Genomic DNA, 24,859 nt, shown 5'->3' with positions numbered 1-24,859 from the left:
AAAAGTTGCATCTCCATTGCACATTGCCTCCTCCCTTCCCCTTGGTGCTTGTCCCATCCTCTCTTGTGACATATTTCCACAAGGGATATTTCTCAATGTTGTCTTTAGGAGGAAGTCTTCCCTCAACATTACTTGCAGCAGACTCTGATGATATTGGGGGAGGAGGGGCATCTCCAATGGAGACATTCTTCCCCTTCCTTTGCCCCCTACCTGTTGCCCTTGATTGAGCCATGAATACTGTAAAAAAAAAAAAACAAAACATGCACAAATTTGTAAAAAAAATTCATATACAAACTGTTGTAATAGAAATGCAAAAAAATAGAGATGAAATGCACTTACCTGGTGCTTGAATCTCCTTGCCGAATGCTCCACACCCTTAGCTCCTTGCTCCAAACCCTTAGCTCCTTGCCCACAGCTCAATGTTTGCAAAACTGAATGAGAGAAATGGTAAATGAGTGAAAGAACAACGCTTTTTTATGCCCGTGGGTTTCACTTTTTTGGGATTCGAATCCCAAAATCGGGACACGATGTGTCCTAATGGGACATGACCGGGATTTGATCGTGTCCCGTTAGGACACGTCATGCCCCATTTTGGTATTCAAGTTTCCAACGAATCGTGTCCGATTCTTGGGATTCAGACACATCGCCTAGTTTGAGCGAATCCGGTTTCAGAGGTTTGAAGTTTCTCAAAATCAACACAGGTTGGGTATTTCTGACATATGGCTTTTGTGTCTTCCCAAGTAGCTGATCCAGGGCTATACTTGTTCCTCTGGACCTTAACTTGGTCTACCAGGCAATTCCTAAGTTGTTTAACTCTACGTTCCAATATACGTAGTGGTTCGACTGAAATGGTTCCCCCATCCGATACCTGCAATTTCTTCCATTGAAGGTTATGAGATTTGTCAGCTATATAATGTCTTAATACAAATACATGAAATACATTATGAACTTTATGCAAGTGGGGTGGCAGTGCAAGACGATAGGAAACAAATCCAACTTTTTCTAAAACTTTGAATGGCTCAATAAATAGGGGTGATAACTTTGTTCCTTTTCCAAACCAGATGGTGTTTTTATTAGGTCTGATGCGAATGAAAACTTCATCTCCTACTTCATAATTCTTATCTGTCCTATGACCATCAACATAACTCTTTTGTCTATCTTATGCCTCTCTCAATTGTTGCCTAACTTGTTTTACCTGTTCCTCCATCTCTTGAATTAATTCTGGCCTCACTATCACTCGATCTTCTACCCTGTCCCAACTTAACGGTGTTCTGCAAGGTCTATCGTACAATGCTTCAAATGGAGGCATCCCAATTGAACTGTGGTAATTGTTATTGTATGCAAATTCAACTAAGGGCAAATACTTCTCCCAGTGTGTTTGCTAGTCCATAACGTACATTCTTAGCATATCTTCTAGTACTTGGTTCACCCTTTCTGTTTGTCCATCTATCTCAGGATGATAAGCTGTGCTTAAATTTAGTTGAGTTCCCAAGGCTGATTGCATACAGTCCAGAATCTTGAAGTGAATCATGAGTCCCTCTCTGATATGATCTTCTTAGGTACTGCATGAAATCTAATAATTTCATTTATAAATACCTGAGCTACGTCAGCAACTTCGTAAGTATCTCTTACAACAATAAAATGGGCATTTTTAGTTAATTTATCTACCACAACCAGAATGGCATTATGCTTTTATGGAGTAAGAGGTAGTCTGACGATAATATCCATAGAAATTATCTCCCATTTGGTCATAGGAATGTTGTGAGGTTGTAGGAGAGCTGCTAGATGACAATGGTCAACCTTTACTTGTTGACATTCAAGACATTTAACAACGAATTGGACAGTATCGCCTTTCATGCCTATCCAAAAGAAGAGTTTCTTTGTATCAACATGCATTTCTTTACACCAAGATGTGCACAATACAATGCTCCGTGGGCTTCCTTAAGGATGATGTTTTAGAGATCCCCACTATCAGGAATGTACATCCTTCCACCAAATCGCAAATTCCATCATCTTCTAGTTCATATCCCTCAAAATTTAGGTACTTTTGGATTTTTACTATCGAGCCCGATCTCACCTTTAAATACCAACTGTTTTTGAAGAGATGTTCTAGTACTTGCTTCCTCAAATCTACCTAGATAGGTATGAGGGAAAATATTTGTGGTCTTCTATATAAACCATCTGCTACTACATTCTCTTTTCCTTTAATGTATGGAATTCCAAAGTCATAATCTCTTAAGAATTCGCTCTATCGTCTTTGTCTAGCATTCAAGTCCCGTTGGGTAAACAAATATTGTAGACTTTGATGGTTTCTTTTGAGCAGAAAGCTTCTCCCTACTAGATAGTGTCTCCATATCTTTAAAGCTAGCACTATAGCAGCTAACTCTAAGTCGTGCATGGCGTAGATTTTTTAATGAGGCTTTCATTTTCTTGAGGCATACGCTATTACACCTCTATCCTGCATTAATACTACACATAATTCTTTCTTTGATGTGTTAGTACATACTACATACAATAAAATATTTGTCCATATCAGGAACTCACAAGATTGGTGCACTAGTCAACGATCTTTTAAGTTCAAATAATGTTCAGTGACATTCCTCAGTCCATTCATACCTAACTCCTTTACACTGGAAGATTGTGATAAGCTTTGCAATTTTGGAGAATCCTTCTACAAACCTTCAATAGTAGCCATCTAAACCCATAAAGCTTCATACATCATGCACATTTTTTGGTATCAACCATTCCATGATTATCTTTACCTTTCCAGGATCTATTGAGATCCCTTCACCAGATATAAGTCATTGTCATGTAATGAAGTCATGTTACACTTTGTATAGAGTCAAACTTGTTTATGTAAAGTATCCTCCAAGACCTTGTCACTTATCCTCTTCAAGTCGGCCTACAACGATGGGAGAACATGCTACAAGAAGTCGACCTAAATCTTGTGATCATGTCGGCCTAAAGGACATGAGATGAAGTGTATATATAGCCTCAGTCAACCTCACTTGAAGGCAAGCAACTCGACATACATTCGGTGAATAAGTGCGAAGAAGAAGGGCTACAAATAGAAGTGCAAAGAAGTGATAAGGAGAGTCTCTTCTGGGCAAGTGAAGGAGGATTCTCCTGGGCATAGCGAAGAAGGTTTCTTCTAGGATCAACAAAGAAGATTTTCTTCTAGGGCAGCAAAGAAGGTTTCTTTTGGGGCAACGAAGGAGGTTTCTTCTGGGGTAGCGAAGAAGTTTTCTTCTGGGGCAGTGAAGGAAGGATTCTTTTGGGATACTTGTTTTGGGTAAACGAGATAGAGATCTAGAGACCGAGATTCTCTAGAGGAAGCTAGTGAGATCATAGAGCCCAAGTTTCTCTAGGAGAAGTCGAGAAGAAGCATTGTGAAGTAAAGAGACCGAGTTTCTCTAGAAGGAGACAAGGAGAGCAGTTCAAGATGAAAAAGAAAGTCGAGAAAGGGAAGAGGCAGAGCATCAAGGTTAGTGACAAGGTTCTTGGGAGGATACTAGAGTCAAGGGTCTTTGTCATGCTCTTGGTACTCATCAATTGAAGATCTAGAAGAAGAATTTTGATCGGGTTTTCCTATCAAGAGGTGAAAGGTTTTGGCCCTGGCTGACAAACCTACAAACTGTGTCACCTGTCTTTTATTGTGCATATTGGTAATTGTCTTGATGAAAAGAACACAATAATAATATAATGAAGAAAAGACTGTAAGCTAAGAAGTAAAAGTATATCACAAGCAATTATCAAGTAGAGAAATCTTTTAACTATTCATGCCCTAGATTTCTCAACATGGTATCAGAGCTTATGTGTTGAAGACAAGAAGGGGCATTCAATCAAGAAGACATCAAGCAGTGGATGAAGGATCGTAGTAGATTCAAGGGTCACTAAAACCCTAGATCGTAGAAATATACTCTAACAAGAGTCTTGAAATTATCTTTAACAAGGAAGCAGGAAGAAAGACTGAAACCCTAGAAGCACTTCAGAGATCATCAATCATACATCAAAAAAGAAGTGGAAGCTCTTCAAATATAAGGAAGGTTAGATCGAAAAGTGATCCTCCCTATTGAAACAAGGATCTCATTTGGAAAAAGATCATCCTAAAGAAGGCAGTCTTCCCTCACTGAAGTAAGAACCTTTTTAAAAGGGTCATCTAAAGCAACAAGTTCGTCATCACGTTGAAGATTCTATCTTCACAAGTAAGTACTTTTTTATTATAATCTAATCTAGTAAAAATGACTTCATGTTTCAAGGAGAACCATAAGCTGGTTGGGATATCAAACTTCCTTGTATGGAAAAGAAGGATAGACATAGTCCTCGAAGTAAATGAAGTCATTGATCATGTCCATGGAAAGGTCTCCAAGCCATCTGAAGAACAAGCATTATCTGAATACATGGAAAGGGATCTCAAGGTTCAAAAGATTCTTAAGGAATCTATAAAAGATCCTCTGATTTCCTATGTAGCCGAGATGGAGACATCTAAAGAAATATATGATACGCTGGTAGGAATTTTCTCTACACGATAGAAAAGTACATATCACTTAGATCTAATCTATATAAGTTGAAGGTGTCAAAGGATGAAGGGATATTGTCATGTCTTTCAAAGCATCTCAAATAAAAGGGCAATTGTAGGATCTAGGAGAGATGGTATCTGATAATGAAATGATCTCCGTTATTCTAAATGCATTGTCTGATGAACAATGTAACCTCATATCTACTAGGGAAGAGGAAGCCATCCCATTCATCATATTATGGTCTCTCTGCAAGGCAGAAAAAGATAGGTTGAAGAAAGAAAGTAACAAAATATTAGATTGAAGGGATCAATCAGTGATAAGAAGAAAAGGGAAATTTGGAAGGTTTGGTCCTCCAAAGAAAAAGAAGAACATGGCTAAGGAAAGATGCTATGGTTGTTAGAAACTTGGGCACTATAGAAGAGATTGTCCTAAACGCAAGAGGGATAGGGAAGAAGCCCATATTAGTGAGGAAGTGAAAGAACCTAAGACAAAGAAGCTTAAGAAGGAAGAAGCAAAAAGATCTCTATTATGGTTGATATGATCTTCTTCACTAAGAAGGTACTTTCCACTTGTAATTTATATATAGGAGGCAATGTAAATTAGATAGGATGCATCAGATTAGAAAATAGCATTATGATAGAAGCATTAGAAATGAGAGTGTTGACCCCTACTGGTCAACTACCCATGCAGTGCACCCCGTTTTTCTTGACAGAAGGAAGCAGCACCTAATCAGCATGTCCGTTCCATCCTGCCATCATCAGCAGTTTGATCTTTTTGATTGTAAACCCAGTCTGCATGTATTAACTGTAAATAATCTTAGCAGACATGAAGTCATGTATGTAATTTGCCTAGGTGGACCTAACTTTCTGATGATAATCTACGTCCCGGAAGGTTTTTTGTCTCACCGATCCACGGATCGGCAGAGTTTTCCTTCAAACCTGACCCCAAAGCCGGGATTGATTTTGTCATTAGAACTTTAGGAGAATCCTAGTGTGTTGATCTGCTAGATTATCGTTGTGTCGCAGAGCTGGGTGTTTTGTGAGGGTCTGTATTAAATGGGTTTGTCCCTTAAGATGTAATTTTGTAAAAGTCATGATGTAATGTGTCCTGAGGGTCGAGAAATGTTTTAAATCCCCTCATGAGTCCTAAGTCCTAGGTCCTAGGTGATGTTTCCGAAGGCTTAGTTCAGTGATCCATTTTAAAATGAATTAAAAAATTAAAAAATGAATAAAAATAAAAAAAAAAAAAATAATAAAAATTAAAAAATGAAGCAAAAACCCTAACTAATAAAATAATAATATTTTAAGTTAATAAATCGACGGATGAGATCAAGAGATGTCTTGATCCTCATCAACGGTCGAGATCATTTCTACATGGATCACTCGAACTAGCCGTTAGGATCATTTCCTTTATATAGGGTCTTAGGGGGTCATTTCAAAGGATCTGATCTGTGAGTCTGTACTGAAAAGCTCTCTTGTAATCTGATTTTCTGATTAATAAAAAGACTTTGGGGTTCAAAACTGGCTGGTGTTACTCTCCGGAATTGCTGTGAGATCTTTAATTTTCTGCATATTTCAGTTTTCAGCCATTAATCATAGCTTGTTTTTAGAGTAGTGTGAGCACAGGTATCTTGTTCACCTGCTAGGGTTTGAAGGCTGCTAGGGTTTCTGAAATAATGGCAGGTATCTCCATTATTTCCTGAGATCTAGCAGCTTTCTCTCTCTCTTTGCTGATGGTTGCTTGAGATGTGCAGGAAAACATTTTTTTGAAGGAAATTGTGTGGGCGTTCGGGGAAGTTCTCGGCTGAACCAGCCAACTCCCGCAAGCACTTTCTGTGCAGAGCCCAGCTGATTGTTCCCTGGGTTAATCATTCAAAGTTTCTGTTTCTGTTTTACATTGAGAGATTCTCTTTCTGTTCACAGTGAAGTTCAAAATTTCTGATATATTGAAAATATTTCTGCTCTTATTGTTAAATCTGGCTGTGTAGGGGCCAAAATCTGTACATTAATTAGCTGTTCTAGGGTTTCAAATTTTTGGATCTAGGGTTTCAAATTTTTGTACAGTTTTTATTAGGGTTTTGTCTTTTTTGTAATGGCAGGATTGCCATCAAGGTTGACACGCCGACACACTCTGCAATAAGCTGCCAACAGGTGATTTACATCAAGCACAAGCCAATTTTGCCGTCATCCGAAAGCAGCTGGGTCATCCTCCGTCCATGGCTGAATATTGTCTTAGCCTGTGAAATTAGCATCGGTTGCCAAGATAACGGGTGGAGCCGGCAGTCTAATCTGATATGCTGGTGTGTTAATTCTGTTTCATTGTGAGGCGTTGCTCTGTCCGCTGTCGAGATTCCCAGCTAGCTCCTTTTCACGCAGGGTATTTGCAGCTTCATTGTTAATCGTATCTCAGGCAAACTGCGTTTCAAATTCAATATTTAAAGGGGAGCCACCGCAGAATTCATATCGTGTTTATCGAAACTGCAAACGGAAAAGGGTGAACCCTTTCCTCCTGCTATCAAATGGTCAAGATAGCTGACTGCGTGTGATCGACGGCTATTCACCAGCATACCTGGCATCAATCCGAAGGCCAAGCAGCGAAACGTTCATATGGATCTGCGCTCAGCATTCGAGTTAAAGAGTGGTAGCTAGTCTGCGTGGAGGCTCCAAGTATCATAGCAATAATCCAGGCCATCAACGCAGGTAAAAACGCTTCTACGCAGTCACAATAACCTGCAAACTCTCACCGAAACCCGCAGGTGAAATCAATTCGTGAACAGGTAATCAAAATCGATCCGGAACAGGTAATATTTCGCTGTTTTATTGTGTCACGATTTCATTGCTGTGGTTGATTTGCCATTTAATATCGGCGTTAGCGTAGGGTTTTCGATTTCGATATTTTGTGGTCATAGTAATGTGTAAGCTAGCGTAGATTTTTTTTAGGATTTCATTTTAGTTACGTATTTTAATTTATTAGATTTTAATTCTTTTTTTTATATAGTTTCATTTTTATGTAGGTTCATAAAATTAAAAAATTAAAAATGTTTAATTGTTTAGATTTAGCTTTGTATTAGATTTTTGTTTTAGTTTAGTTTAAAGTTCTTTTTTTTATATAGGTTCGTTGTTTTAAAAAAAATCATAAAAAATATAAAAAATGTTTTGTATTTTAGTTTTGTTTAGTTATTTTATTTCATGTGTTAGTTTTTGTTAGATTTTAGTTTTATAAAAAATAAAAAAATAAAAAATCAGTTTATTTTTGAAGTAAATTTAGTTTTAGAATTTTAATTTTTAGATTTTTTAAATTTCCATAGCATCGAAAAATAAAAATTGAAAAAAGATTTAAAAAAAAAAAAAAAAAAAAAAAAAAAAATCGAAATTTTTTTTTGTGGGAAATTTTATTTTGGCCAGTTTCAGTCCTTTTATTCACGTTGTATCCTTCATGCTGAGATCTGGACACGAAATCCAATGTCTGGTTAACAATTCATGATGCTCATGGTGGTTTAAGGCATTTATCTCTTCAAAGCTTTCAGTTGCCGGATATCATTTTGGTTGCATGATTTAGCTGATGATAGATGGTTGCTGTTCAGGGTCCATGTTTCTTTATCATTTAAAAAGTAATCATTTAAACATTGACTCCACAAGGCACTGGTCTATTAAATCTCTAAATCCATCTAGTGCTTTTCATATCGTGTCTCGTGTCTCCCAACCAACTGTTTGGCAGTTGGTCTTCACTATCTCGCAGGGTCTACCCCCCTTAGCCGCGGGAGACAGGCTTAAACGGAGGGATCGGGGATCAGAGTGACAGCCCCCGGTCTGAGCGTTGTCGTGTCAATCTGCGCGACAACAGAGAGCTTGTGACATGGGTAGCAGAAAGGATGTCTGGAATAAATTCTATTAATTATAAAGAATGAGAGCTCTTGGAAACCTCATTGAAATCTCAAGTAATGCTTATAAAAAGAAGTAAATGTCATCATCGACTGGGATCATCACACCATAGTCAATAAGGAAACATATGTCGGGTGAGGATATGAAAGATACTCAAGGTTCTCTGATGGAATCCTTATCAAAGGATTCACAGATCTAGAAAGGAAGCAAAAGTTTCATTAAGAATTCCAACTTGTGCGATTCAAGGGATGATGGTATGATGACATAATAGAAAGCAGGTCTAAAGGATAAGGTTCTTTCATTCAAATGTAGCTACTACAGGAAGTCTGGATGACTGAAAGGAAAGATGAGTATGCTCACATAAATTATTATAGTCATGTCATATGGTTGCAAGATAATATGGATCACTATTTCCATCTTGGGAAATATGATAAAAAAAGAAAAGGGATCTCCTCCAAAAAATTGCAAGAAGGCATAAGTCACACTAGATGAAATCAACATAATATGTTTTCGTATGAATCATGAGGAAGCTGACTACAATTGAGGAACTCTGATTGGAAGCTCTTGGGAATGAAGTATGAAAAGAAAGGAAGAGATCTTGAAAATATGCAACAAAAGTAGAAGGCATTCAACATCCGAGACCAAGAATAGTTTACTAGAATATCTCCCAGAAATATATGAAGACTCTGATAGGAGTCAGTAAAAGATGGAAACCCTTGACAATAAATATCTTTGAGAGATGTGTCAACATGCATGTAGGATGTTGATACCTACAAACAGATGTCATGATGAAAGACCATCACAAAGGTAATGTTTGATTTAAGTTTATTATTTTTGAACTAATATCTGGATGGGCTTATGTAGGACTGCCAAAGGGAAGATCTGTAGATAACTTCCAAGAGGACCATATAGAAGGATGTGAGATCCTTCCAGAAAATATGGCATGAAAGAAAGCAAAATGACATGAAGCAAAGCCAGATGGAAAACTGATGGATCAATTTCTAATGAAATGAGGACATGACTAACTCATGGATGAAAGTGATGGATGGTCTGTGCCCTATGAAGAAGACCCAAAAGATGAAGACTCCATGACAAAAGAAATTTATGACATCAAGGAAGAAAGGAGTTCTTCAAGCAACTGGTTGTTACATGATCTCCACATGAGGAGTTGTTATAGGTCCCTAGTTAAGAGAGAGCCTGAAAAGAAGTTTCTTACTTGGAAGAAACTTGGAAATTCCTAAGCCAAGAGAGAGCTTAGGTACATTCCTTTTGTAGGAATGAGTACATTCCTTTATTGGAATATGTCCTCCCTGTTTGAGAGGGAGAGATAAACATGTCATTTTGGTCTTCTCATGGGAAGATAGAATGGAGTATTGGGTAATCATTTGGCATCCGATACACTTTGAGGATGAGATAGGGAATCCAATAGAAGAGTAGTCGTGGAGGACCGATATTATTTGAGGGTTGGGGAGTCCAAGATAAGAATAATCCACATGGAACACACATTGAGTACCCGGGTAGGGGATGTTCCGAGCGAGACAATGATGAGAGTGTCTATAAATGATTGGTCTCGCCAACATTGAGCTCAGATCTTGTGGAGAGATGGAGCTGTTAGTCAAGGCCTTGCTATGTAACAATGTTGGTTGATATGATGCTATACAAATGAGTTACCAATCCAAACTCTTCGTATGAGAAATTCTTCAGATTGAAAAAGTCCAAGTACCATTATGAATACCTCCCTAGTTAAGAGGGAGTGTTGAAAAGTGTAACTAGGTTCGGTCTTCATAATGACATGTAATTATGATTTTATGTAATGAGATGTAAAGAAGAAAAATAAATTTATTGTATTGTTTGCTTCGTGAGTTTCATGAGCAAGAGATTTTATGTTTGAGTCAAGACTCCCATTGAGAGTCTTTAGGAATTATTTGTCATCTAGTCATAAAATGATAGAGTCATTATCATGTGATGAAGTCATGTTACACTTTATATAGAGTGAAACTTGTCTCTGTAAAGTATCCTCCAAGACCTTGTCACTTATCCTCTTCAAGTCAGCCTACAATGATGGGAGAACATGTTAGAAGAAGTTGGCCTAAATCTTGTGATCATGTCGGCCTAAAGGACATGAGATGAAGTGTATATATAGCATCACTCGGCCTCACTTGAAGGCAAGTAACTCGACATACACTCGGTGAAGAAGTGTGAAGAAGAAGGGCTACAAAGAGAAGTGTGAAGAAGTGATAAGGAGAGTCTCTTCTGGGCAAGCAAAGGAGGATTCTTTTGGGCATAGCGAAGAAGGTTTCTTCTGGGGCAGCAAAGGAGGTTTCTTCTAGGGCAGCGAAGAATGTTTCTTCTGGGGCAGTGAAGGAAGGATTCTTCTGGGATACTTGTTTTGGGTAACCGAGATAGATATCTAGAGACCGAGATTCTCTAGAGGAAGCTAGTGAGATCATAGAGACCAAGTTTCTCTAGGAGAAGTCGAGAAAACGTAGTGTGAAGTATAGAGACCTATTTTCTCTAGAAGGAGTTGGGTAGAGCAGTTCGAGATCAAAAAGAAAGTCGAGAAAGGGAAGAGGCAGAGCATCAAGGTTAGTGACAAGGTTCTTGGGAGGATACTAGAGTCAAGGGTCTTTTTCATGGTCTTGATACTCATCAACTGAAGATCTAGAAGAAGAATTTTGATCAGATTCTTCTCTCAAGTGGTGAGAGGTTTTGGCCCTAACTGACAAACCTACATACTGTGTCACTTGTCTTTTATTGTGCATATTGGTAATTGTCTTGATGAAAAGAACACAATAATAATATGACAAAGAAAAGACTGTAAGCTAAGAAGTACAAGTATATCACAAGAAATTATCAAGCAAAGAAATCTTTTGATTATTCATGCTCTAGATTTCTCAACATCGTCGAGTTGGTCTAAAGCACCAGATTAAGGGCGTCAGTTCCAATCCCACTTTCCATGAGTAGCAGTAAAATGAAGAAGAATAGGTCACAATTCAGAAACTTCACAGAAAGAAAGCATTGGTTCAAAACCCACTTTGATTTGAAACCTGTGCATTTCCTCGCTTAAGAACACCCAAGCAGAGAGCGCATTGAAACCTAGATTTTTATGAATCGTAAATCGATTCTAGCTTATAAGATTGAATTATCTATCCCAATTAATTAAGCTTGGAAATCAAACCTTTCATCACAGATTAGAAATTTTTAATAGGGATCATGCAAATTTAACAATTTGAGGTTGGAGGGTTTAACAGGCTCTGATACCAAACTATAATGCCCAAACTATGAAAATCTTACCAAAAAATATGAAATTCAAAATGTGAAATTTATACCAGACAATAACTTGGAATGTGAAATTTAAATTACCAAATCACAATTTTATTTCATAAATTCTACCAGAATGATTTAATGAGCAAACCCAAAATAAATCCCTGAATTCTACAGAATGTACCGGTTACAATTTAAACATAATTTATCAATTATATACATACCTGGCTTCCAAGTTTGAAGTTGATCCCGCGTTGTTGTAGCTCCAATTTGCTCCCGTTACCAAATGACCAAATCCTCCCTACCAAACTGGGCACAATCCTTGGTACCCAGCTCCAAAATACTTCACAATTGAAGCACTTTGGCCCCCGTGCCCAAAAGCTTCAAGAACAATTACTCAAATCTCCAGTTCTGAATTCCAATCTTCAGTTCAGAATTTCCATCCATCCTCCTCCCTCCAGTTCTCTGCATACTTGTATAAATATCCTTACTAGGCGGTCGCCGCCTTCTTCCACCGCTCTCGACAAATTTGATTTTGATAGTCATAAGGTTACATGTAGCTAGAAGGTGAGGTATGTAGATATTTATATTTTTGTGATGTTAATTAATAAATTTTAACCTATAAATTTTAATTATAATATTTAAATAAAGTGAAAGTGAGGAGAGGAAAGGTGGTGGAGAACTGGTACAGAGCGAAGTTGTGCCGAAAACTCACTGAGGTCGCCATGGAAACCAGGAAGAGAGCAAGGGCAGTAGAAGAACTGGAAGCCGAGGAGCGCAGAGACAGAGACAGAAAAGGCAAGGCGATAGCGAAGGAAGAGACAGTTGAGGAGATATATGAAATTTACGATGATTCTGAGGAGGAAGAGGACCGGCAAGATCAGTGCAGGCGGGGTAAGGAGCGAAGCAGAAATGTAGAAGGCTGGGAGACCCAACAAACCAACGACGAGCAGCTAGGACAGCGGGGAGGAAAGGTAAGGCAGAGCGGCAGACAGAGGGGAAGAAGAGGTGCGGGAAGCGGGATGGAACCGAGCAGCAAGAGAGGCAGAGGAACGAGCAGATACCGAGGAGAAAGGGGAGGACGATAAGGGCAGAGAGGGAGACTGGGCAAAAAGACAAGCCGGTCGTTGGATAAGAAAATTCAGCAAGCAGAAAAGGCATATAACCAGAACACGAACCCAAGAATTAGAAGAATTATCCAGAATATGGAGGAAGACGCCCTTCAAGCTCAGTCCGACTCCGAGATGGAGGATTGGGAGTTCCTACTCCACGACCCTGGCAACACCAGGGGTAGAATGTCTTTATTTAAACAGTCCTTACATATATACTGGGTGATGAAAAGATTGCTGGCTAAAGCTCTAGAGCAAGCTGCAACAGAGATGGCAGAACTGGCGCAAGGAGTCCCCAACCTAAGGAGGGAGCTGAGAATTATTCAGATTACACTGGAGATGAAAGAAAAGAAGCTTGAGGAGATTCAGCAAATGATAAGGGAAGGAAATCAGCATGCAAACAAGGAGACTACCCAGCAACCAGAGGCAGAAGATGATTAAATATAGATATGTATTAATTTTGATGAAACTGCATAGTATAGATAATTTCAGTTTGTTTCAAATATTAGAAGTGGAAAATCGTTATATGCATGCAAGTAGGATTAGAAACCAGAAAGACTGTTTAGTGTATTTAGCCTGGATAATCAGACTATGGATCTTTTATTTTTGGTCGGCTATTAAGAACTTTAGGTGGCTTAAATACTCGGTTTCCCCAAGAGGGCGAGTTGAAGGCAACCTTACTATTGCTGTTTATTTTGATTTGAAGTAATAGAAAAAAGTGCAACACCGTAGCTTACAAAAAAAAAAAAAGTTAAATATATATTATAATTTATTAACTTATAACTTTAATATTATGGTGATAAATATTTATATTAGCAGGATGGAGAGTATTAATTTTATTTAATAATTTTATACTTGTGAAATATTTAATATGTATATTACTATATTCTGAGAGTGTTGAATTTTAGGTAATATTTCCCTTCTTAATCAGATAGGTACTTAACCCCTTTATCATTTATTTAAACATCTTTCATAATTATTGAATAAGTATATTAGTGCAAGGCATGCAATGTATGCATATGTAGCTATCATATGCTTACATCGTATACATGCTAATACCCTTTTGCCCTTAAATCGAAATGGGTCATTACAGTATCGTTAATGAGGCATTAGCCTCCTTCCCCAACACTTCTCCCAACAACCTTGTTCTAAGACTTGCTTCGATAATTGATGAGAAGGCCTTCACCCTTAGAATAGGCATATAATTAAAATTAACCAAGATCTTGCATCACACATAGGTAGATCTCACATTCATTTATCTTGCATTTCAATTGATTATCATAAATTGGTTTGTGGGCTCATTTCATACTTGTAAATCTTACATTTTTGTACTTGTCATTTTCAAGTCTATTGTCTCTTGAATAATCATATTTATATTGCAAGCCTATCTCTCATTGTTCATCTCTAATTGTTTTAATCTCTTGATCTCTTGTACTAACCTTGTCTTGCAACATTGCTTATCTTATAACTTGAGATATAGTTTATTATTGTGCAAGTACTTTAATTCATATTTTGAGCATTGTTATTAAGGCATTGGTCTTTCTCTCTTTATCATTTTAAGTGTCTCATTGATCTAATTGAATCTATTTTTAACACTTGCATTTCTCATTGATAATCACACTTGCCAATTAACTTTAAATCAAGTTATTTAGAGAAGTAATTGCCTTGCCCTTAGTCTCCTAGAACTTGTTGTTCCAATAAGTTTTCCCCTTTCATTTACCTTTAGGGACTACCCCCCCATAGCTTGCCTAGGAGAGAGCTTAATTGGAGTGAGTAGGGAATAGGGGACAGCCCCTACTCTAAGCATTGCGCCTTAGGTGTACAGTTTGGGCGACAACAAGTCTATTTGCCAAGTTCTTCAAAAAATATATTAATGTAATTTTTCCTCAGTATTATTAATAAAATTGACTGAGTACTCATACTAGATGTATCCTTTAGTCCCATTGGCCTACCTTTGTGGTTATTCGTTGGATATTATTTATTAGTTGATGAATTATATATTATGTTCATAAAAATAGTGGTTGCAAACCCCCAAGAATCTTCACCATCTCACCATTGTTTCTTTAACAAGTGTCATATGCCACTACAAAAACCTAGATGTCTATGCATGCCTTCCCAATAGGACTGCTTAGCTCATTCATAGGTCTTATGAAAGCTAGAGTGACCCATGATAGGTGACGAATGCAACTCCTCTCAAACCCTTTATTTTAAGATAGATTTTTTTTAGAACGTTGTCCCCTGTATACTTCAAAGCATTGTGCCACCATGTATAACCTTTTGAAGGGTTGGGAATCAGGACCTTCTTGATGCCTTTGGATGAATTGGACCACACTGCCATTTGCTAGTTATCATTGATGAGCTTCATCAAGCCAATTGGGAACAGGTAAGGATAATGCAAAGAAGGATCCTTCCTCCTCACATTGCCTTGATAAAGCATCAACTAATGCATTTTATTTACCTTTCTTACACATGATTTCATAATCATACCCAAGCATCTTATTGACCCACTTATTCTTAATTTTTCTTAGGGCTATATTGTTCTTTGCTTTGATAATTGCATTTCATTATTTCCATATTGAATTAACCCCATAGCATTATAACATCATTCAGTTCTACATCATTGTTCAGCAACATATGCAACTATGTAGAAAGAACAATATCATCATCAATAATAATAATTTTTCTTTTTATTTTCTTTGCTTTTAATATAAAATATATAATGGTACAAATTATGAAAACCGAAACTAGTTACATTCTCCAGCAAATGGAGCGCATGGACACTGCAGAGAAGGAGGAATTTAATCAGCAGCTGGTCTATTTGAAAACCTCGACAAAGTATATAATGACTCTGTTATCCAGGCAGGTGAAGATGGGTAAGGTTGATTCCCAAGCCCAATCTGTCCTCTTGCACCAGAAAATTGGCTTATTGCAGAGTCCAGACTAAGGTTGAGAGGCTTCAAGTGGCTTTCGATACCTTGAGTTTGAAGATGGACAGAGTGATTTCTCTACTTGAAGGAAGGATTGGAGGGGTGGAAAAGGAATTGGATGTTGAGGTTCATGAACAGCAAGCATAATTTCCAATTTCTCCGGTGGTTTCAGCTCTTGGGACACTGTGGGTTTGGCTTCTCTTCCTTCGCAGCCTCGAATTGTTGATTCTGAAGTTGGTATCTCTGCTGGGTTGAACACTGAAGGATAGCTCTCTAGTTTTAATTCATGTTTTGTAGGTTTGTTTTTGTATTAGGAGTTTTTTGGAGGCAGTATAAGCTATGTATGTCAGATTAGTGTAGTAGTATGTAGACACAGGGCCAAATGTGTTAATCTTTTTTGGTCTTGTATGTGCACAATGAATGATGTTACTGAAGCAGATGTAAAAGGTTATGGCCTTCAAACCAGCTGAACTAATAGAAAAATCCCCTACCCATTTCATTTAAAAAATAAATAAATATGTGAAGCATACACTTGCATCAATGATTATCAAAAGTAGAAAGCAATGTTCACTAGCCTCTTAAGGTAGGGTGGCAGACCACTTATATTTTCTATATGTATTCTTTCCCAACAGCATATATACCCACCAAATGAAAGATCTTTGTTCTATTTAAAAATATTGCAACACATATTTAGCCTGAAAAAATTCTACTAAAATCTGGACGTGGTTTGGCTCAAGAAATAGCTCCGCTACCATTTGTAGTTTTTTAAATCCTTAGACTTGAATTGAAAACAAGGTATTTAGAGAATATAAATGCAAAAAAGCAGATACAAGAGACAAATGAGATGAAATATGTGAATATGCACTTGCATTTATGATTATCAAAAGCAAAAGGCAATGTTCACTTGGCTCTTAAGGTAGGGTGGCACACCACTTATATTTTGTGCATGTATTCTTCCCCAACTGAAGATTTACCCACCAAATGACAGATCTTTGTGTTATTTAAAGACATTGGAACACATCTCTAGCCTTAAAAAAATTCTACTCCATATGTGTGTTGACTTAAGAAAGCATTGTGATACCACTTGTAGTTTTTTCAAACCCTTATACTTGAATCACAAACAAGGTATATAGAGAATATAAGTGCAAAAAGGAAAATCCAAGAAACAAATGAGATGAAAGATGTGAAATTAAAATATACACTTGCATTAACGGTTATCAAAAACAGAAAGCAATGTTCACTTGCCTCTTAAGGTAGGGTGGCTTCTCTCTAAGCAGAGCTCTAATTACAACAATACTCAACAGAAACATTCCATAGCCTGCTTACTCTATAAGTAGAATTTCAATAGAATAATCTTAACTACCTATGGTCTCATCATTAATGAGTACTAACTGTCTAGTGGGCCTTATTTGGTAAATAGGACCCTTTTATATTAAATAACTATTCACTAACTATTTAATGAGCCTTATTAAAAAAGCATGGCCACATGTATTAATTGACTTATTTCTAAGTACCCTAAAGTAGAAAGGTTAGGGTAGGACCCTAATAGTCCTATTTGAACATTCTCTGAGATATCTTTTAACGTGCATAATGGATATGTTCTGGGACTGAATGTGAAGGATAAAATAGCAAGAATATTGTGTTTCAGGACAGCTATTCAATGCTTCATATTATTGAGTAGTGTATGTTTTAAATTTATATGTAAAAATTGCAAAATTATGAATCTTTTACTGGGGTACCTATATCTATTTAAAGTATTTTGTGAACGGCCCTTTTCCTATTTTAATATATTTGCAAATTTCCATTTTAATGTTACGTGGTACAATGTGATACTTGAACATGGATCAGTTGTCTTTTAACATGCATAGTGGAGATGTGGTACTGAATCCCAAGCATAAAATGACAAGAGTGTTGTGTTTTGGGACAGCTACTCTATTGGATAGAATCATATGGAGTATCTTAATTTGTAGTGCATGTCTTAGATTTTCGATGTAAAGATTGAATAATTATGTAGCTATTCATGTGGCACCTATTTCTATTTAATATATTTTATAAAAGTTTTTCTTTCCTATTCTAATATATTTGTGAATTGCCCGAGCATTCCATGCAACCAAAGGTTTCAGTACAATCTTTTTTAATGGTTTCAGTATCATTTTCCTTTAGGAATTTGTGAAGTCTTGAACCATTTAATCCCCATTTTTCATCACTAATTTCAGTTTTATTTCAGGAAAACGTGGATACTTTGATTGATGTTAAACTTGAGAAACACAAAAATTTGCGAGAAGAATCACACTTTTATTGGAGAGAAATTCAGGATGGAACCCTTAAGTTTGACCGGAAAAAAATTGAGGTATATAGTACACTTGTTATCCCAGTTTTGGGTGCATTAAGTGGGTTTGGATCAGATGTTCCATGTATGCACTGCTTTGAGAAGTCTAGATAGGATTAATTTATAGAAGCTCTATTTTAATATCTGTTATATTTTTGGTTTAACATTTTACTTTAGGACAGGTTTCTGTGTGTATTTCATTGTACTTTTGTTGATATTCTGAAACAGGTTGATGTATTAAGGAAATTGACTAAACAAGAATTGATTGACTTTTTTGATAATTACATAAAACTTGGCTCTCCTGGAAGAAGAAAATTGACTGTGCAAGTATATGGAAGTTCTCGCAGTGGAGCATACAAACTGGCTAGGCCTATTGACATATCCTCCAACAAGGGCATTTGTAACGCGAAAACGGTTACATCAGATAATTCAGATAGAGAGATATTAAAGGATGACACAGTTAAACTTGCTTCTTCTGATCAATCAGCTGAAGTGAATAGCGGTGAACTGGATGGATATCAAGGAAAGTGCATCCATGACATATATAGCTTCAAAAGGTCACAAACTTTGTTTGGCTCTTTGAGGAGTGGTGACAATCAAGCCTATAATTAGCTAGAATGGAAGAATCATTGTACAACAAAATGATGCTGCAGTCATTTATCCTTAATGTTTCAACCCAAGCAAATCTTCTATCTAATACTACAGTGGATTTCTCTCCACTGAAAGATTAAGATTGGTGAATGCTATTGGACATTCTCCGAGTGTAGTAATGCAATTGTTATATGGTATTTTACTATGGTTCTTAGCATCTTGGAATTGAGCATGGTGCTTTAACCAACTTGCTCAAATTACCAATTGTTTTTATTTTGAAAATTAGATGTATTGTATGAATACTGGAATTCCATCGTGATCTATGTCATCGGGAATTGGAAGCCAGTTTTTTATTGATTTTCGGGTTATCATTAATTTGTTGTTCAACATTTTCTAGTATATATATCATAATTGTTAAAGCACTTGATCTCCACTTATAGGAACCGAAGCAACCATTTGATCTAATTTACCTATAAAAACAGTTCTCAACCTTAGCAAGTTGGTTAAAATCCTAGAATTTTTTTAACGCCCTTGTAGTTGAGCTTCTAGTTTGCAGTTCCATTTTTTCCATGAAATTTCTGCAAATAACAACGCTAGAGGGGATTCATAATCCTTTCTAGTTGTATAGATCTTGAGGCTATTCAGGCTGTGAATAAGCACATATATGCATTTTTTGGAGATCTTAGATTGCAAAAAAATGTCTAAAAATGGAAATTGAAAAATCAGACTTGAAGGCATATTCAATAGTTTATAACATATAACTTGTTCAACATTCTTGTCAGCATGAAAACATTTCGTTACAAGAGAAAATACTACAAAAGATTAAAGTGAAAAATTTACTACATTATTCATATCATATGATAACACAACTAACAATATTTACTAGAGCCAAAATCAAAACATAGTATTGTTGTTACACATTTGAATCAACTAAAAGACAATTTTCTTTTGAAACCATAAATAATCAAAACGTACGCCTGAAGGATGAGATTATGTATGCAACTTTGAAGAATATCAAGTCTTTTCATAAATACATAAGTTACATCCACCTAGGGTTAAACAATGATGTATATCTCTTTTTCACTAAATTTTAGAATAAATCTAGGAGAGCATAAATAATAAAATGATCAATGGAATTGGTTATCACATCTTGATAGAAACGCATGTAAATGTTGACAAACATTATTAAATTTGTGTACTACTATTATAGCTTTGTTGATCAGTAAACTAGTATGTACTATGGATATTTCATTAGATAGTTTGTTATAATAGATTTGATAAAATAAACCAAAATGTAATATCCCCATTTTTTGTTTTCCTTATGGTGCGGTTATGGTGGCTTTTTAGGGTTTGTGTCAGCAAGGTCCAAAGAGCGAGATTACATTATCAATGTTGGAGGAGTTTTATAGGGTCTGACGGGGTTCACTTGTTATATTTCATCATTAGGGTCAACTCTACATTGTTCGTTCTTGGCTCCATTGCATTTCAACGATTCCAGTAAAATGTGGTTTTATTATCAAGCATATTTTAATTAAATACGCTAAAGGTGTTTTGGAGCAGATTATTTGGAAAAACACCTTAGTGTAATAGCTCGTTGGAACCAGGATGAAGAGATCTATAGGGTGGGATGATGAAAAGTGACTTTTAGTAGTTGGAGGAATCATGGAGGCTAATTAATCATTTTCTAGGATTAAAAGCGACTTAAATAAAATTAAATAAAAAAAAAATCACTGAAATAAAATAAAAGGGAAAAGCTTCTAGAATGAAAATAAAATAATAAAATTAAAGTGCTTCTAGAAGGTTGAACAGAGATCCATCAAATCTTTAAAAGAGGGGAAAGCAAGTCATTTGGGATATCTTGGATTTGGCATATTTTCTCTTGGATAGGTTTGACAACATGGTTTTCATGTTTAGAGAGCCCTAGGACGAAAAACCTTGGGTTTCTTGGTGTGTTGGACGAAACCCCAACTGTGAAGATTTCATTCAGAAATCTCATTGAGCTTCATTGGCATTAGTTGGTGAGCAAATATGGAGCACATCTGTGGGTTGGTAGTGGGGATCACCCGAATGTCCAATTTGGGCTTCATTTCCAACGATTTACTGGAAAGTCGGGGGCTACTCGAGCTTAGGAAAATCTAGTTGATCTTCTGTGGAAGAACTATTATCAGCCACTTAAATATATGTTGGTGTTTTTACTAGGCTCTTAGAACCATATTTGGTATGTAATATCATATTCCAATTATTATAACAAGGTTAAGTTTTGTTGCATATGTCTCGTGTATTTTTGAGTTGTAGCATTTCTGGGTTTATATCTACAAATTCATTTGTGCTAGTATTTCTTGTATGAAATTGTGCCATTTCTTTCTAAGAGAATTTGCAACCAATTTTGCTGAAGCAATTTCTTGAAAAAATTAATAAAATAATCAAAAGGAATATTACAGTGGTATCAAAGTTGTGCACCCTGCCAACTTGAGGGTTTTTATTGTAGATCGATTTCGAGGGAGATTGAAACCCTCTTTATTTTCCAAGCCAAGCTCAATTTTTTTTGGCAAGGGTTTTAATTGCAGACTTTCTAGTGGGTTTCATGCTACAAGTTACAAGGGCAACATAGTTGTAGCTGAATGAGATTGTCAAAAGCCCATGCATAGGCCAAAAAACATTAAGCCTATGATATCTTGTTAAGTGAAACAGGGACTGCTCCTATTGAAGCAATTTCTATGGTGCGAGTCATAAGGTATTTAAAAAAAATTGAGCAAATGGAAGAGGGTAGATGGCCTAAGGTTGTCTTTAATGATATATTGTGCAAGAGCAAAAGAACTTGGATGCAGCGAAATAACAAATTGTTTAGTAAATGGGGTATTTGCTTGAACGAGTGTCCCATAAATAGCAAAGAGATAAAAGATTTTGTTATGAAAAAGTTCCACAAGCGTACTTGAGATAAGGAGCTGGGAAGAAAGAAAAATTACTATATTGAACTATTTAATCCCACTCATAGTCATCAACCAAAAGCATACATAGAGGCCAATATCTCTTGGAGAGCCAAAATTCTTATTGATCAATTAAGGACTAATTCTCATCAACTCCATTGTGAAACAGGGCGCTAGAAAAGGCCAAAGGAAGTGTGGGAGGAAAGAGTATGCATTTTTTGTTCTTCTGGAAAAGTGGAAATAGAAAAAACATTTCATTTTAGAGTGTGAGGCCTTCAAAGACAACAGGGAAAGTTATGCAGATATGCTGGCAGCTAGCTCTTGGGATAATCTATTTAGCGAAGGGTTTGTCAAGAAGATGGGGGCATTTATTTTGAAACTTTGCAGAAAAAGCGCCGAATACATCAAGCAGATGAAGAAGCAGTCTGTCCTATGGGCTATCTTTAGCCTCGTGGATGTTAAAATAATTTATTTCTTTCTTCTTTCCTAGCCAAAGTTTCACGATCAGAGGGACTGATTTTAGGGCTAGAATCGACACCCTAGAAGCAATGTCACATGGTTCGGGTTCGACAATGATTAGGTTTGGTTTGAGTTCGAATGTTTTGATGAGGTTCGTCATTAGGTTCGTCTATATATATTAATTTAAAATGAATTATACAATAAAATAGTAAGAAATCAACATCAGTAAACATCAAAAACGCTATCACAGACATGGAAAATGCAAGGATAAATTACAAGCTTGAGTTGCGACAGGCATTTATGAGTTTTGATCTATGGACTTAATCAATGGCTATGAGGTTCGCCGAACCTCAATTTTTTTTTAAGGTTCGCCAAAATTCAAACCTCAAGGTTAAAGTTCGACAAACCTTGTGACATAGCCTAGAAGCAGCTGAAAAACTAATAAAAGGGATTGAGATCTTATTTGTGACAGGGAGGAGATCAAATCATGTATTGAAGAGAACGCATTTCCCATTAGGAGGAGGACCAAATTATTAAGGCCAAGATCGTGGGTTTCAAAGGCCGAATTCATGGCTCTATCTGGGGCTGAATTTCATTCAACGCCAAGATTGTAGAACGAGACACCTCAGGACCATTTCGATTCTTGCGCTAACGCTTATCAGGACCTTGCTTACTTGTCATCATCAGGGTCAATTCATTATTGGGAGCAACTTAGGCCCGAGTTGTAGGCCACATTACCATTAGGAAACTCGGAACCGTATATCACCAATTCCAGCGACGTCAGTCGATCACAATTAAAACATTTTTGAGTAGAGCTTGTGCTTGTCAGGATTGGGCAGCATCTAATCGGTTGCATCGAATTATAAGTTCACGGAACAAATAGGAGAGTAGGGGCGTGTTCTATTTATTCTCAGAGTTGAGCACATTGAAGATTGACCAAAGAGGTGGCCACTTGCTCAAGGTTGAATCCTATTCACTGTCGAGTATCCATGATTTGGTTGGATCGACTGGCTACTCCATGTAGAGAGGAAAAAAGGAGTGTCAAACTCGTGAGGGTTGAGACTGATGTCGCACTCTCCAGTTATCAGGTCAGTTCGATAGTAAAGACTATGGGTTGAAACCAACATTTGCGAAGACCGGGATCGAAGTGTCAATAGTCGAATTCTCCAAATGTCAGTGAGAGACATTGTGACCTGCATGAGGGCCGGATTCATTAATTGTGAGGGTCGAGATTGATCACTGCCACAGGGGCCACTTAAGGCAGAATCCAGAAGGTCGAATCGTTGTCTCAAAAGCCACCTGCCATTAGAACTACAAGGGTTGATTCCATCGTTTAGGTCGAGCTTCATCTCCACACAAGCCAATAAAGAAAAAGGTCGAGGAAGATCGCAAATCGAGTTAAGGTGGAGCATAGATGGCCGAGTCGAATTAGTTGGTGGGATTTTCAATATTGAGGCTGATTGCTAAAGGAAAACGTGTGGCTGGATCAGCATTACTATAGATTCTATTCCACACCAGTTAGAGGACAAATTACTGGGCCAAACTTGCTTAATGAAGAAGATTGCAGTTTCGAGTGAAAAGATCAGTTGTCACAATGATCCTAGGCGGTTTTCTTGAAGAATTTGTATCAATGTTCAGCCATTGCTGAGTCGGATTGTTCAATTTTGAAGCAGATCTATAAGGGTCCAGTTTAATTCTTGGCAGGGGCCAAATTCGTAAGTTTGTTGGCCTAGTCCACGGTTTCTCAAAGGTTGAATTCATAGTTGTTACTGAGCCAAGTTCATCGTAGTTGCTACGCTATATACCTGAAGCAGTTCGAGAGACAGCAATCTGAGGGTTTACCCACCAACATGTCTTCATCTATGCATAGATCGTTGGTATAGTTGCTCTTGTGTACCTGTAGCAGTGTGCATTAGACAAAGAGATTTGCAATAAGGAACTTAGTGTAAAGACCTGTAGCAGGGGATTTTTCAGGAAGCTCACCCTCGAGGAATCTGAATTGGCAAAGAACAAGGGCTAGAGACATTTCCCCAGTGCGAAGACTATCCTGTAACAGCAACTCCTCGTATTAGAATTCGGTAAGCAGTTAGATCCATTTGGAACGAGTTGCATTTGAAGAAGGGCCAGAGATGAATCGAAGCCCTAATTACCGAGGTCGATATTCCTACTAACACCGTCGACTGCATACAGAAATTGCACCAAACTTGTAGCAGTCTTCTGTTCCAGCAAATTTGGTAGGTTTCTTGATTGAATTGTGAAGACTGTAATTGCATTTGCCTAAGGTACACCACCATAAAGAACCTAGTCAGATTGAAGTGTTGTAACAAACAATTTTGGGGAGCTTAGCTTGAGAAAACTTCTACCAGTGAGAGTCGCTCACTGTGGAAACAAGTTTGAGATAGGGATGATTATTTATCTTATGTGAGAGGACACATCTTGCTTAGAAATATATTGCTACAGCTTCTGGGCCGATTTGAGAGAGATATAGGAGAGTATATGAGCCAAATTTCAGATATGGGTTTGTTTGAGGCAGTCGGGAGACATTATAAGCATTTCTAGAGGTCAATTTCACATTCCTGTGACTGCTGGACACTGTTCAACCATTGTTGAGCATTGAGAACTCTTACTACTACTGAATGGGCGCATATGGCAGCCTGCGAGGTGTATTTCCATTTTGGTTTCCATATTTAAAGAAATTTGCAAATTTATTGGCTCATGGATGATCCCTCAAAGGATCCGAAGTAACTTGGCCAAAGGCCAATAGAGGTTTGAAATCAAATGACAAGAGAGCAAATCTGTTTCACATTTCAGGTAGCTTGGACACCAGATCACATATGTGGAGCTAAAAAGGA

General features: G+C 37.2%; 1 protein-coding gene across 3 annotated transcripts in view; it reads left to right on the top strand.

Annotated features, from left to right (window-relative positions):
• The window catches only part of LOC149154060 (insulin-degrading enzyme-like 1, peroxisomal), a 699,115-nt gene extending 680,075 nt beyond the window's left edge, over positions 1-19,040 (top strand). For all 3 annotated transcript variants that reach the window (XM_089445417.1, XM_089445416.1, XM_089445418.1), the window contains 2 exons: positions 17,929-18,051; positions 18,259-19,040. In XM_089445417.1, coding sequence (XP_089301543.1) covers positions 17,929-18,051; positions 18,259-18,642 — 507 coding nt within the window. In that variant the 3' untranslated portion in view covers positions 18,643-19,040. The remainder of the gene's footprint in view (positions 1-17,928; positions 18,052-18,258) is intronic.
• The last annotated feature ends 5,819 nt before the right edge of the window (positions 19,041-24,859 follow it).

Source organism: Pinus tabuliformis, chromosome 9, assembly GCF_031772625.1.
Source record: "Pinus tabuliformis cultivar Carrire ecotype Pingquan chromosome 9, CPIR1, whole genome shotgun sequence".
Classification (NCBI taxonomy): Eukaryota; Viridiplantae; Streptophyta; class Pinopsida; order Pinales; family Pinaceae; genus Pinus; species Pinus tabuliformis.
This window is presented reverse-complemented; position numbering and strand designations above follow the sequence as displayed.